Raw genomic sequence first — 15,617 nt, forward strand, 5'->3', positions numbered from 1 at the left:
CAGTATTCGGCTCAGGTGACACAACACTATCGCTAATTATTTTAGCAAGTAGAATCTCAAAGCGGCTCTCTTCTCCCTACAAAGAGCAGCACACAGTTCTTAAAATAACGGCTACTGCATCCAAACAGAGCTCAGTGAGTCTAACAGAGAACCACTCTGGATTCAGCCACGAGAGACAATTCATACTGGACATAAAGACCAATATGCCTTTAACTGCCCTAACCTCCTCCACTCAATTGCCCCACCCCTTTATATAGCCCCTAGTTGCTCCAACCTCCCCCTCTCAATTGCCCAAACACCGGATACAGCCTCCAATTTGACCACCAACTTCCCCCCTCCAATTACTCAATTCCATAAAATAACCTCCAATTGCCCCTACCCCTCAATTACCCTCTAACTACCCCAACCTCCACTCCATATATATATATATATGTATATATATATATATACACACACACACACACACACTGTTTGTCTATGCCGCTTATCGCTCTGGGTCGCGAGGGGAGCTGGAGCCCATCCCAGCAGACGGCAGGAAACACCCTGGACAGGTCGCCAGTCCATCACAGGGCAGACACACAGACACATACATTCACACACACATTCACACCTAGGGGCAATTTAGCATCTCCAGTTGGCCTGACTGCATGTCTTTGGACTGTGGGAGGAAACCAGAGCACCAGGGAGAAACCCACACAGGCACTGGGAGACCAAGCAAACCCAGAAAGGACCCCGGCTACCCAGCCAGGGAATCGAACCCAGGCCCTTCTTCCTGTGCCGCCCATTATGTATACATATACAGTTTGTTCAGTAAAGCCAAAATTAGACACTGCTAAAAGGTTTATTTACTTTGCATTGAGTTTTATTCATCATGACCCATAATAGGTCTAATATGTGACTGTTTCTAATCCTTTTCTGTTGTTGGCATTTAAATGAGATGTTTTAGACGATGTGTGATGCCGTTGCAAGCACAACAAACTGGCCTGATGTGGACACAATAGGACATCATACAGTAATAAGGCTGACTATTAATTTTTTTTAATGAAACAAACAATGAACAAAGTGCCTGTATGTAAATAAATATATCATTACTCACTTAAGTATGAATAGCATTAAAAACTCTCTATGATGCTATATCAGACGTCGCTCCAGCCTCAGTGAGAGAGAGTGAATATCGCGGAGGAGAAAGAGCACAGCTGGGCTGCTGTTTACACAGACTCAGCAAAAAAAAACACTCACAAACACCTGTTCACTTATTCCGAGACTAAAACACGAACAAAGCTGCGAGAATAAGAAGAGAAAAAGAAAAGCAGTGTGTGAAGAAAAAGAGTTATACGAACATAAACAAGAGCTGGTTATGAATCGAGACAAAAAGAGAGAGAATCTGATCTGTAAGAAAAGACAGATGAATAATCTGACAGTCAGACAGACGTGTGAAAAGTCCAGAGCCGAGGAGGCAGCAGCAGGAGAGTGGGACGACAGTGAAAGAGGAGAAATGCAGGAGAGAGAGAACGTGGGAGAGAAAAGACGAGTGTATCCACAGGCCCATCCTTCAGGAAATGAAAACCAGGCCGGTCTCTCTTTTAAAAACAACCCCCTGTCCTTCTGCAGACAGCATGGGGCCACTAAGAACTCAAAATCTGCCCTCAATCTGCCCCTAAATAGGCTCAAACCCCCCACCCTCCCTTTACCCAAACACTGAAATAGCCTACAGCTGATATAGCCCCCTGAAATAACCTCTAGTTGCCCAATTTCCACCTCCCAATTGCCCCAAACCCCTCATATAGCCTCCAACTGCCCCAACCTCCATCAACCAATAGCCCCAACCCCATCGTATAGCCTCCAACTGCCCAAATATCCATCAACCAATTGCCCCAACCCCATCATATAGCCTTCAACTGCCCCAACCTACATCAGCTATTTGCCTCAACTCCTTCATATAGTCTTCAACTGCCCCAACCTCTATCAACCAATTGCCCCAACCCCTTCATATAGCCTTCAACTGCCCCAACCTCTATCAACCAATTGCCCAACCCCTCTTGCCCAACTGCCCCAACCTCTATCAACCAATTGCCCCAACCCCTTCATATAGCCTTCAACTGCCCCAACCTCTATCAATCAATTGTCCCAACCCCTTCATATAGCCTTCGACTGCCCCAACCTCCATCAACCAATTGCCTCAACCCTTCATATAGCCTTCAACAACCTCATATAGCCTCCAACTACCATAACCTCCATCAACCAATTGCCCCAACCCCCTCATATAGCCTCCAACAACCATAACCTCCATCAACCAATAGCCCCAACCCCCTCGTATAGCCTCCAACTGCCCCAATATCCATCAACCAATTGCCCGGACCCCATCATATAGCCTTCAACTGCCCCAACCTCCATCAACCAATTGCCTCAACCCTTCATATAGCCTTCAACTGCCCCAGCCTCTATCAACCAATTGCCTCAACCCTTCATATAGTCTTTAACTGCTCCAATATCCATCAACCAATTGCCCCAACCCCCTCATATAGCCTCCAACAACCACAACCTCCATCAACCAATTGCCCCAACCCCCTCTTATAGCCTCCAACTGCCCCAACATCCATCAACCAATTGCCCCAACCCCCTCATATAGCCTCCAACTACCATAACCTCCATTAACCAACTGCCCAACCCCCTCAAATAGCCACCAACTACCATAACCTCCATCAACCAATTTGCCCTAACTGCCCTAACTTCCACATTTGCCCTAACTCCTGAATTAGCCATCAACTGCCCTAACCTCCTTCCCTCAATTGCCCCAACCCCTTATGTAGCCCTTAGTTGGTCCAACCTCCATCAACTGCCCCAACCGCTCATATATTGTATAATTGCCCCAGCCTACACCCTAATTGCCCCAATCCCTGACACAGCACATTTCTCCAACCCCCACTCAATTACTCAAACTCCAGTTGCCCAACTTCCACCTCCTAATTGCCTCAACCCCCTCGTATGGCCTCCAACTGCCCCAATCTCCATCAATCAATTGAAACCAACTTCATATACCTTCCAGCTACCTCAGAGACCTTCCATCCTCCACTCCCCTATTGTCCCAGCTTCTGATGTAACCTCCAACTGCCCTAAAACTCCACCCTCAAGTGGTCCAACCCCTCAAATTGCATTTAATTTCCCCAGCCTCCATGTATCATTTGCTCTAGAACCCAATATAGCCTCCAACTACCCCAACCTCTACCCCAATTGACCCAATATCAATTCTCCAATTGTCCCAAACCCAAACATAGCCCCTAATTGCCTAACCCTTCATACAGCCACCAATTACCCAAACCCCTGACATTTTAGGGACTGCAGATGAAAATGATACAATAATGATTACTGTGCACTGTCTCTGTTAAATAAGCAAAGAAAGTAAATAACCTACTTCCCACAAGCTCTGATATAACTGCCACCCTTCACGCACCAATTGCCCCAAAGTTTGCTACAGCCCCCCCACTAACCCCGGACTCCTCTACACTACCACCTGCCCTGCCAGCAGGAATAAACACAGGCCTTAGTGCAGCCCACCCACGACCTGCCCGCTCAGTCATACAAACCTCCCAAAACTGTGTTTGTGTTTCATTGATTCACAATGGAGATCAAAGACAAACATAAACAAACCCACACATCTGTGAAACACTGGCCAAGACAGCGTCCAGCAATGCAGGAAGAAGCAGAGAGAAGACTGAACCTATAGAATTTTTATATATTAAAGTTTGTTGATTTAGGATGTAAACATTAATAGAATATATATATATATATATATATATATATATATATCTATATATATATATATATATATATATATATAATTCATCAAGTTACAAACAATGTAAATGTTCCCTCAAAGGTTCTACAGTGGTTCTAAGGTCTGATTGTGAACCTTAAATAAGTTTTTCCTGGTGAAAAGTTCGTATTTGTACCTTTTTCATAACCGAATGTTTTAAAACAGAACAGTAAAATAAAAGCCTGGAGACGAGACGGGGTGTGTGGAGTCAGTACAGCTTAGAACATATCATTTCAGTGGATTATGGTTCAGTTATGTTCCCTGACTAAAGGTACCGAGATGGACCCTCGAGGGCCCCCCCCCCAGTGACAAGAGGGGTGCCCCAGAGACAGTTTAGGACGTTCATTTCTGAGAGTGTGCATGGAAAACTAAACTGCAAAAACAGCCTGTTCTTTATTCATTATATCTGTCAGAACATATTTGCATAGATCAGCCCATTCAGCCTACATCAGCTTAGCCCCGCCCACTCTGAAGTGATTAGCTGAGCTAACTGCGCTAAGGCTGTATTTGCCTCAAGCTTTTATTTTTATTTATTTATTTTATTTATTTTATTATATTTTAAAACACAATACAAACATACACATTTGCCCTTACGAGCGTTGTTGTGTAAGGGCACACTCTTAAAAGAAAAGGCGTCTCTTTAAGGGTTCTTTAGTAAAGGCAATGGTTCTATTTTGAACCATGAGTTCTAAATAGAACCATTTCATGCTTAAATGGTCCTTTGCATGGTGAAATGATTCCTAGGTTGTTCTATTGTTATAAGCTTGACATAGTAGCAATAGCAGAACCCTTTTTGGTGCGTTTTAGAACCATATACAACACACCCACCATCAATCCGACAAACCAGTTCCCATGCAAAGAACTCATGGTTGTAAATAGAACCATTCCCTTTACTAAAGGACCCCCAACGAACCATCTTTTACAAGAGTGCAGATCTCCAGGAGGAGGCTCTGGTGGCCACTGCATTAGATATTAGAGTTACTGAAGAGAACCACAGGTGGTCAGTACTGTACCAGAGGGGGCGCCAAAGAGCGATGAATCTCATAGAACCCAAGCAAGACCACAAGTTCTATTCCCATGGAGAGGCTGAGTTGACCCTCACTACACTGATCTTGACGACTGCTGCAGCCAATATAAAGCACAACTCTTATAACCGCTATCAAAGAGGGCACTCGGACAAAAGGGGCACAGGATCAAGACCCTCCTGGGGTCTATTTGCACAGGTGCCTGTTTATTTTTAATGTGTTCTTCTAGATGCTTAATTGGTGTTTTTAGGGGATTGTTCAGCCATGCTAACTTAAACTACATCCACTGGCTAATGACAGGCTTGCTGTGCATCAGAAAGTGTTGGTGAGCACACCAGCGCCCCCTACTGAGAGCTGCCTTTACGAGCCATTGGATAGAGTAGAAATTCATATTCAGTTTGTCCCACCCTACTAAGTTTATGTTCCTTCCACATTTCTCCCCGTGACTATTGCCTTTACTAAAGAACCCTTGCAGAACCGTCTTTTTTGAGACGTTTACTTTACTTGTACGCTGTACAGAGCCCTTTTTTCTAACAGTGTCTGTTGAGTTTGTTTATACTTTTAGCAGTTTTCTACTTGTTTTGGCATCTTCTTTTTCTCTAGACTGACCCCCCTCCCTCTACAACAACACTCACTCTCTCAGTAAACACCCCACCTCCTCAACACCCCCCCAGCCCCCACCCACCCCGACAGGGAGAATATTCGGTAAATATATTCATAGAAAGTTGAAACAATCAGTGGAGCCCAATCATGCATATTCTCTCAGTAACCGCCCAGCCACAGCATCAATCTGCAGCGTTTACACACTTGCTGTGTACGTGCATGTGTGTGTGTGTGTGTGTGTGTGTGTGTGTGTGTGTGTGTGTGTGTGTGTGTGTGTGCACTCTACACAGTGCCTGGTCGTGCCTGGGTTCATCTATCATCATAATGCACCATCATGTCTGATACCTCAGTAGTCAGTTGATAGGCAGCAGACGAGTGTGTGTGTGTGTGTGTGTGTGTGTGTGTGTGTGTGTGTGTGTGTGTGTGTGTGTGTGTGTGTGTGTGTGTGTAATTGATGCTATTTCTTTGACTTTGTAGAGCGGAGAGCGAGCGGAGAGCGAGCGGAGAGCGAGCAGAGAGCGAGAGGAGAGCGCTCAATCACTCTAACGGCCAGCACATTTCCACACACCAGTAAATAGCACAGCTACACACCTTCATAAAAAAGCCCAGACACAGTCAGATATACTGAAGGGGAATTCCACCAATTTTTAAAAAAATTTCTGCATAATTAACTAGCATGTAAAAGTCATTTCAGAGTGGTTTGGTATAAAATTTTTGAACCTAGAGTCAGAATTGTTTCTCAGTGGTGGTGATAGGAACCAGACATCCACCTCTAAAATCTCCCTCACAGAAAGTTACTACATGAAATGGTTATGAATTCACTGCCTGATGACTGAGACACTGTTTTCTGATAGTTTTGAGAAGGTTTTGGTGTAAAATATATTTCTAAACTCCATTCTTTTTTCATTTTTTGGCATAATTTGCTGCACTTTATATTGCATGACGATTTCATGATGAATGGACCGATAAAAATGGTCCAAAATAGCTTGGTATAACATTTTTTTTCCCAGTCCTGTAAAGTTTGTAATGAGGTTTTTATCCAACAACTTCAGTATAAAAGCTCAGAAGACTCTTGTAGGTTCACTGGTGGTTTTGGATAGTAAATAAAATGTCTATATTTGTGTTGTAGTCATGGCGACCCCTGGTTCCTATCACCACCACTGTAAAGACATCTGAACCATTTCACACCAAACCACTCTGAATCACTCTGTTTACATCTCACACACTGAGTTATGCAGAATTAACCCTCCTGCCAGCTTCACATTTACTAACATCTTTTATCCTTGGGGTCAATTGTGTGTTACATGTGTAAAAATATTTATGTTTTGTGCAGCTAAACCAGCCAGCTGTCAAACTGACACCGAAGAACTGTGTACAAAAAGTGTGCAGGACATTAAAGACATGTCATCATGTTAACTTCATGTTCACCCAATTGTCCCAATTAAATTAGAAAAAAGTCAATAAATGTGAAGCAAAAAATTAAGCTAATCATTTATTTAGAGATGTTAAACACTGACAATAAGAGGGTAAAACAAAAAAATGGTAGAATTCTCCTTTAATAGACTCTGAAGTTGTCAACGCCTCGCCCTTATAAGGAACTTCAGGTCGAAGCAGTTTGTCTCCATGAGAGCTGATACATTTAGTCCTGTGTGCATTTTTTTGTCCCATAGTAATAACTACTATTGTAATATAGTGTTTATATATCACCACCAACAGAACAAAACCTCGTATCTCGTAAACTTAAAAATGCCTGTTGCCCTTTACATGGTGTGTAAATTTCATGATGATTGGACCAAAAGAAACGTCCCAAAATGACTTGGAAAACCGTCTGGTTACATTAAAAATAGAGCATGTTTTTAGTTATCCTGTAAAATTTTGGAGATACAAAGTTTTGTTCCAACAGCAGCGATATATATACACATATATATATATATATATGCTCTGTAGAACCATTTTCAAAAAGGATCAATATAGAACCACATACAACACATTCTCCAACAATCTGTAGAACCATTTCACCATGCAAAGAACCATTTAAGCATATATTGCACATATTGAACTGATGGTTCTAAAGGCCGTACTGATATATATGTATTGTATTACATGAACTATATTAAACGAATGTCTTTTATCATGTTTTGACTTCAAAACAAACAGAACAAAGTCAGAAGTGCAGACCTGTTGATACTGAATGCAAATATAAAAGTAATTCATTACTTTAAAATTATGTTCTACAGATCAAAAGTAAAGTAAATTGAATGCATAACAAAAAGACAGTCAGTGTTAAATATGAATATTTGGCCTTTCTTCTGATGTGTCTCAAACTCACCTGGTTTCCCAGGTAAGAGGGCGGAGCGCTCCAAAAGAAGGGCCGGGCCAGGTGAGGCTGGGCTTCTCTGTGTCTGACAGAAACAACATGGGGCGTGTCTCTGTTAGGCACCGCCCACACAAGCCCCTCCCCATCCGCGCCAGTCAGAAACCAGCCAGACATATCAGTCAGCTGCAGAGAGAGAGAGAGAGAGAATGATTAAAGAGGAGGATGATGACACCTGGGTCAACCACCACGAGTGCTGACACACATGCAGACACGTGAATTCCAGTGCAGCCATTTAAATGTATACAGTCAGGTCCATAAATATTTGGACAGCGACACAGATGTTGTAATTTCGCAATTTTTTGAAAAGGAACAGCCAAGATGTGGTTGAAGTGTTGACTTTCTGTATTAATTCAAGGGCTTTACAAAAATATGGCATTAACTGAACGATGACACTCATTACGCCTGCAAACCTCAGACACTGACCTTTATTAATTTCATTTCCAGTCAAACTGGCCATGAAGTCCATTCTTTTCAGGCGACTCACTTTCAGTTTCTTAAAGAAATCTGCAGACACACCTCCAAAGTTCAGTGTTAGGCCCAATCCCATTTCACCCCTCGCCCCTACCACTGAGCCCTTAGCCCTCAGTTTTGTATGTTCACGTCTAAGGGTGTCCCGATTCTTGTTGAGACAGAGGGGTAGGGTGAAGTGTTAGGGCTACAGGGCTGACCAGATGGAGCACAAGAGGCCAAAGAAACCCACAAATGTGAGAATTTTCTATGTTAAGAAATTATAATAACCCTTGTATTTATCTTAGTTTAATGCCGTTTCAGTGTATTATTGTTCTTTTCTTCATAACAAGCATAAATAATCACTAGTAGTGCTGGTGTCTCGGTAGCTGGCTAAATTTCCTGTTCTACCTTAAATGGAGCAGCAGTTACATTCTGGTGCCTCAGGTATCAGAACCACTGGACTATTTAAGAACGAGAAGTTGGCGAATATCTGACTTCAGCTTCACATCACTGACGAATTGGGGGTGGGCGATAATAAATAATTGCCCCCCTCTTTGAAGGCATATGATGCCCTTAATGTAACTAAAGCCCAGCAGTGAGGAGCTGAACTTTACCCTCCTCTGCTGTCACTGCAGACTGGCAGGGTCGCCTACAGAGCAGCGCTGGTAGCTGTTAATGAAGTGATGCTCTTTTTATTTGAGGGTCCCGTTTCAGAGGGAAGATTTCAACCACTACCCTGTAACTCAGTTCTAAGGGGCGAAAGAGACACTTCGAAATGGGGTTGGGCCTTAGAAGTTGGTTGGTCATTTTCTGAAGTAATCAAACACATTCAGTGGTGTTGAGGTCTGGACTCTGGGGTGGTCAGTCCATCGTTCAGCTTCTTTGTTTGATGTGTCCGTCTCCTTTTCTCAGTGAGGTTCTTCTTGATCAGCTACACATCCTTTCAGACCCACAGCGCTGAGTCGTCTTCTCACAGTGGAAGGATGGACAGAAACACCTGTGGATGTTTTCAGATCTGAAGCAGCTTGATTTTCTCCTCTCTCTCAGAGATGAAAGCTTTAAGTGCTGTTTATCTGATGGGGGCAGTTTTGGGGGTCTATCAGGTCTTCCAGGTGGTTGTTAGGAGGCACATTTTCTCTGTAGCTTCTAATCAGTTTTTAAACTTCAGTTTTGGAAACTCATTTATTTTTCTTTGACTTTCCTTCATTAAGGAAGTGGATTATCTTATATCTAAGCTCTTTAAAAGTGCATAACTTGTACTTAATTGACGTTTTCACTTGAAATTGAGTATGAAAGCTGATTCAGTGAACATCATAAAGCAGAAGACTCTCTACCTTGACCCAGAAATGAACTAACACACGAGCAGCGCTGGGTTTCGGGCTTGTTTGTAATTTGTAGAAGGGAAAACTATTTTTCGAGAATCTCAGGCTCTCTGTGTATGTGTGTAAACAAATGAGTCTCTCTCTCTCTCTCTCTCCCTCCCTCTCTCTCTCTCTCTCTCTCTCTCTCCCTCTCTCTCCCTCTCTCCCTCCCTCTCTCTCCCTCTCTCTCTCTCTCTCTCTCCTCACGCTGCAGTTTGACAGTTTTCGGGCTAATTTGGATGTAGAAAGCTTCCTGTCACCTCATAAAGCAGTTTTCTGGGTCAGATAAATATTTGAAAACTCCTGAACTCGCAGAGGATCAGAAACGTTATGTGTTCTGTTTGTGTTTAGTCTGAGATTTCATGCTTACATTCAGTCTGAGTTTAGGTATATATGTGTGTGTGTGTGTGGGGGGGGTGTGAGTGTTTATGTGAGCGTGTGTTTGTGTGGGTGTATATACATCAGTCTAATCAGTGTGTCTGTCCTCTCTCATACCTATTCCTCATTTTTCATGACATATTAAAATGGAAAAGTTTTATCTGGGGACTATTTTGCCTCACAGCACCCTGCATATTATGTATTCCTCCACCATGAATGGAGTTTAAGGCTCAAAACTATCATAAAACAGTGTCTCAGTCATCAGGCAGTGAATTCATATCCATTTCCTGTAGTAACTTTCTGTGAGGGAGCTTTTAGAGGTGGACGTCTGGTTCCTATCACCACCACTGTGAACAGTTCTGACTTGGTAAGTTTCTCTAGAACAGAGCGTTTCACACCAAACCACTCTGAACGACTCTGTTTACATCTCAACCATTTAATTATGCAGAAATTTTGAAAAAATTAGTGAAATTGGTTCTTTAAGTTTAAGTTCTTTACGTTCTAGCTATTAAGTAGGTGAGTGTAAGGTAACTGCAAAGTTCTAAATATAATCATTTGGGGTAATATAATGGTTATAGAAAAAAGGATAGTAGGAAAAAAGAGAATATTTGCTCAAAATTTGCTCAAAATTTGAAGATTATTCAGAATGAAATACAATATAATAATATAAAAAATCTATTTACACTAAATTTCACTGTTATTTCATTTTAATAGGAAAGTGCATAAAAACAAAAACCAGGTATACACTTAAAAAAGATGGTTCTTCAGGAGTTCTTTACTCAAGAAAGAACCAAACCCTTGCATGATAAAATGGTTCTTTGCAAGGTAAAAGTGTTGTTCAGATTGATGGAGCATGTGTTGTGTATGCTCCGATATAGAACCTTTTCGAAAAGGCTCTATACAGCACCAAGAGGGGTTCTTCTATCGTTACAGACTTGACAGTGGAACAACAGAAGAACCTTTTTGGGTGATAGAACCATATAAAACACATTCTTGATCAATCTGAATATCAATCTACAGAGACATTTAATCATGCAAAGGGTTCTTTGAGTGTTCATGGTTCTATATAGAACCATTTTCTTTACTAAAGAACCCCTGAAGAACCATAATTTGTAAGAGTGTAGATATATTGAGCATGAAAATGTAAATACTATAAATGATACAGTTACTACTATGAATTATTCATTGTCTAATATTATAAATTATTCAGTATCTACTAAGAATTATTCGGTATCTTTTATGAATTATTCAGTATCTTTTATGAATTATGTAGTAACTAACATGAACTTTACTTACTGTGAATTAAACAGTGACTACTATGAATTATGCAGTAACTATTAAAAATTATTCTGTATACACTTCATTACGTATTTGCTATTAATTATTTATTAACTATTATCAACTATTTTTTTTATGTTAGCTAAGGTGCATATTTGGGCCCTCAAACCAGACATTTAGAGTTCAAAGGACTAAACAGACGCATCAAAGGAGAGTTAATAATCTCAGTGTTAGTGTTATGTGAATATTAGCGTGTGCTAAACGCTAAACACTCCCAACACAGACACATAAACACTCTCAGAGAGAGATGAGAGTCCAGGCCTTTAGCTAAATGATCTATTTAACCGCAGCACAGGAGTTCATCTGAGATTGATTACTAGCATTTAAGGACACACACACACACTCTCACACACACACACACTCAGACACACACTCACACACACACTCTCACACACACACACACACACAGCCCAGTGGGCAGTGATTAAAGTTAGCCGAGCTTTGAAGGGAGAATTCAAGGTCAGGTTAATTGTGGAGACGGACACATGCACACCTCAAACTGCCCCACTGTCCTTGTTCCCCCCCCAACACACCATTAACCTCTGACCTTTACACACAACTGCACTGAGGGTGGCGGTGTGTGTGTGTGTGTGTGTGTGTTGTAAGTGTGTTTATTGCTAAGTGAGGCTGAATCTCTATAATCACCCTGAGAGCTGATAAAGGGAGACTAATGAACACAAACACAGGGATGCGGGGAGTTTGGGGGGGCACTGAGGGGGCTTTCCTAGTCTTGTGAAGCCAGATGAAATGTTTCTATATCTGTGTCTGTATCTCTGTGATGATCCAGCTCAGAAATCCAGTTCAAACACTTCCTGAATCTGTAGAGTCGCCCTTTCCATTCCATCTTATCACGAGATCCTACGAGACTCACATCCGGAGTTATGAGCCTATGAAGAGGGGCTGAGATACACGTCATCTGCCTCTCACCGTGTGGAGCTGGTGGATTCGTGTGTCCGTCTACAATCTGTGTGAAACTGAGGTGAGAGTCCGAGTGCAGTCTCTGAGGTGTACATCCAAGTTGAGTCTTGAGTCTCTGAGATTCAAGTCTGAGTTGAGTCTCGAGTCTCTGAGGTGTGAGTCCGAGTTGAGTCTCTGAGACGTATGTCTGAGTCTTGTCTTGAGCCTCTGAGGTGAAAGTCTGAGCCAAGTCTTGAGTCCCTGAGATTGAAGTCCGAGTTTAGTCTTGAGTCTCTGAGGTGTGAGTCCGAGTTGAGTCTCTGAGGTGAAAGTCTGAGTCAAGTCTCGAGTCTCTGAGATGTAAGTCAGAGTCAGGTCTCAAGTCTCTGAGGTTCGAGTCCAAGTCGATTCTTGAGTCTCTGAGGTTCAAGTCCAAGTTGATTCTTGAGTCTCTGAGGTCCGAGTCGAGTCTGAGAGTCCGAGTCGAGACTTGAGTGTCTGAGGTGAGCGTCCAAGTCGAGTTTCGAGTCTCTCGGGTGAGAGTCTGAGTTTAGTCTCTGAGGTGAGGATCTGAGTTGAGGCTCGCGTCGCTGAAGTTTGAGTCCGAGTTGAGTCTGGAGTCTCTGACATGAGAGTCCGAGTCGAGTATCAAATCTCTGAGGTGAGAGTCCGAGTCGAGTCTCGAGTCTCTGAGTTGAGAGTCCGAGTTGAGTCTCTGAGGTGAGAGTCCGAGTCGAGTCTCAAATCTCTGAGGTGAGAGTCCGAGTCGAGTCTCAAATCTCTAAGGTTTCGAGTCCGGAGTTATGAGCCTATGAAGAGGGGCTGAGATACATGTCATCTGCCTCTCACCATGTGGAACTGGTGGATTCGTGTGTCCATCCTCATTCTGTGTGAAACTGACCAATGGACACTCAGTAAATCACTAAGCACTGACCATCATGCCGGAAACCCTTCATTCTTCATTCAGTCCACATCAGAGACTCATGTGAAACGGCGTGCAGAGAGTTTACAGCTGCTGAAGCTGCTGCAGCGGTTTTGGAAAGTAGTGATGAAGATAACGGAGCATTTAGATATGAAACATATGAGTATTATGTTATATGAAGAGCTTTAAAGGGGGATTTAAGAAGATATGAACACATTGAGAAGATGAAGAAAGGCCCAACATACACGGCCTGTTTTGAATTCAATGAACACCAATACTTACATCCACCTGTTACTGCCTACTACCGTTTAGCTCCGCCCACTCACATTGAAGTTATAAGGAGTGTTTCAGCCCAGACTGCCTTTTGAATGAGGAGCAGCCACTCAGATCAGAGCTCATTTACATATATCAGTCTTAAACACACAGTAAACAGCCTGTATAATTCTGAGGGATAAAGAGGTCATATAGAAAGGAGATATGGTTCATGAAACCACACAAATGTCATAAACTGACCTCAATTTAAGATGTAATATGAGAAAATATAGGATTTAACGCCCTGAATACAATCAGATGGAGAAACAGATGGACTACAGTCTGTAACTGTAGAACTAGAAGTGCACCTATATGGTCAGTGGAGCTGATAAGATGGACGGTCAGTGTAAAAACAAGGAGGTGTTCCTGATAGAGTGCTCAGTGAGTGTGTGTAAGTGTAGTAGCCATGCACAGCTGCGTTTAGCGTTCAGAGTAAAGTGTCGCAGAGTTGTGGCCCAATACTGTCAATTAAGGACAGTGAAATGAACTGAAGTATAAACATTCCTACATGATCTCAGACTGTAGCTCCACTAACAGCGACACACGTATTAACAATCTGGTCTTTGTTCAGCTCATTTGCATAAAGTTTGTGTAGAAAGAGAGAGAATAGTGTGTGTGTGTGTGTGTGTGTGTGAGTGTGTGTGTGTGTGTGTGTGTGTGTGTGTGGTGTGTGTGTGAGTGTGTGTGTGTGTGTGTGTGTGTGTGTGTGTGTGTGTGGTCCTCTCATCTCATCTCACACACATGTATGTCACTTAAATCTCAGCCCCCACAACTTGACCCGCCTTCCCGCGTCCCCGTACACAAACACAGTGAGCGTCGTACGTTACTGCGTCTCCACGGCGACTCCCTGCAGCGGCTGGACACTCCGGAACAGTAACACTTCTCGCACCCGTGGAAACCGTCTCCATGGAGATTATAAAATCCCATCTTACAGCGGTCACAGTTTACCCCCTCTACATTATCCTGGAGAGAGAGAGAGAGAGAGAGAGAGAGAGAGAGAAGAGAGAGAGAGAGAGAGAGAGAGAGAGAGAGGAAAAAGAGAGAGAGGAAAAGAGAGAGAGATAAAAGAGAGAAAGAAAGAGAAAGAGAAAATAAAGAGAGAGGGGGGAGAGAGATACATGGAAAAGGAGAAAAGAGAGGGAGAGAGAGAAAGAGAAAGAGAAAGTTAGATTAAAGACAGAAAGAGAGGATTAAAGATAAAAGAGAGAATGCGAGGAGAGAGAGAGAGAGAGAGAGAGAGAGAGAGAGAGAGAGGAAAAGATATAGGAAAACAGAAAAGAGAGGGAGAGAGCCAGAAAGAGAAAGACACAGAGTAAGTTTAAAGACAGACAGAGTGGGAGAGAGAAGGAGAGTGAAAGCGAGGAAGAAAAGAGAGAGAGGGAGAGAAATAGAAAGAGAGAGGAAGAGGAAGATATAGAAAAACAAAAGAGAAGGAGAGAGAGACAGAAAGAGATTAAAGACAGAGAGAAAGGGAAAGAGAAAGAGAGAGAGAGTGTGAGAGAGAGACAGACAGAGAAAGAGAAAGAGAGAAAAGAGAGAGAGAGAGAGAGAGAGAGAGAGAGAGAGAAAGAGCAAGAGAGAGTGAGAGAGAGGGAGAGAGAGAGACAGACAGAGAAAGAGAGAAAGATAGAGAGAAAGAGAGAGACAGACAGAGAAAGAGAAAGAGAGGAAGAGAGAGAGAGAGAGAGAGAAGAACAACAGCTGGGTGAGGAAGCTGGGTTGTACACACTCCTACACACCGTGACAACAAACACACACACAGGAAAAGAAAAAGGAAAACAAACACGTGTTTGTAGGTTTGATGGAAACCTGAGCAGATAAAGCTCCGAGTGTGTCTCTGCATTTCATTACCCACTTCACCCTCACTGAGAGTGTGGAGGATCTCCAGAGCCGCACACAGTAAACCCTGATTTATACAGCACCTTTACAAACTCGCTCACAGCAGGAACGTTCAGACGGACACGGAGCAGCAGAGCAAACACCGAGGAACAATCACGATAAGGAAAAGAACAGCGCAGCACAGAGAGGATGAATGAAAATGAGCAACTCAGTCCCAACTACGTGTTTATTCAGTATATACTGTTAATTATCCCACAACCGCTAAGAATTATTCAGTATATACTGTTAATTACCTCACAAC

The 15,617-nt window shown here is 42.7% G+C and overlaps 1 protein-coding gene across 1 annotated transcript in view; it reads right to left on the reverse strand.

The window, feature by feature from the left end:
- lama2 (laminin, alpha 2) overlaps nucleotides 1-15,617 on the reverse strand; it is a 253,651-nt gene that overhangs the window by 134,462 nt on the left and 103,572 nt on the right. The window contains exons 11-12 of the mRNA XM_036582814.1: nucleotides 14,300-14,440; nucleotides 7,772-7,942 (exon numbers count right to left, since the gene is read on the reverse strand). Coding sequence (XP_036438707.1) covers nucleotides 7,772-7,942; nucleotides 14,300-14,440 — 312 coding nt within the window. The remainder of the gene's footprint in view (nucleotides 1-7,771; nucleotides 7,943-14,299; nucleotides 14,441-15,617) is intronic.

The sequence above is a fragment of the Colossoma macropomum genome, unplaced genomic scaffold (assembly GCF_904425465.1).
Source record: "Colossoma macropomum unplaced genomic scaffold, Colossoma_macropomum, whole genome shotgun sequence".
Lineage (NCBI taxonomy): Eukaryota > Metazoa > Chordata > Actinopteri > Characiformes > Serrasalmidae > Colossoma > Colossoma macropomum.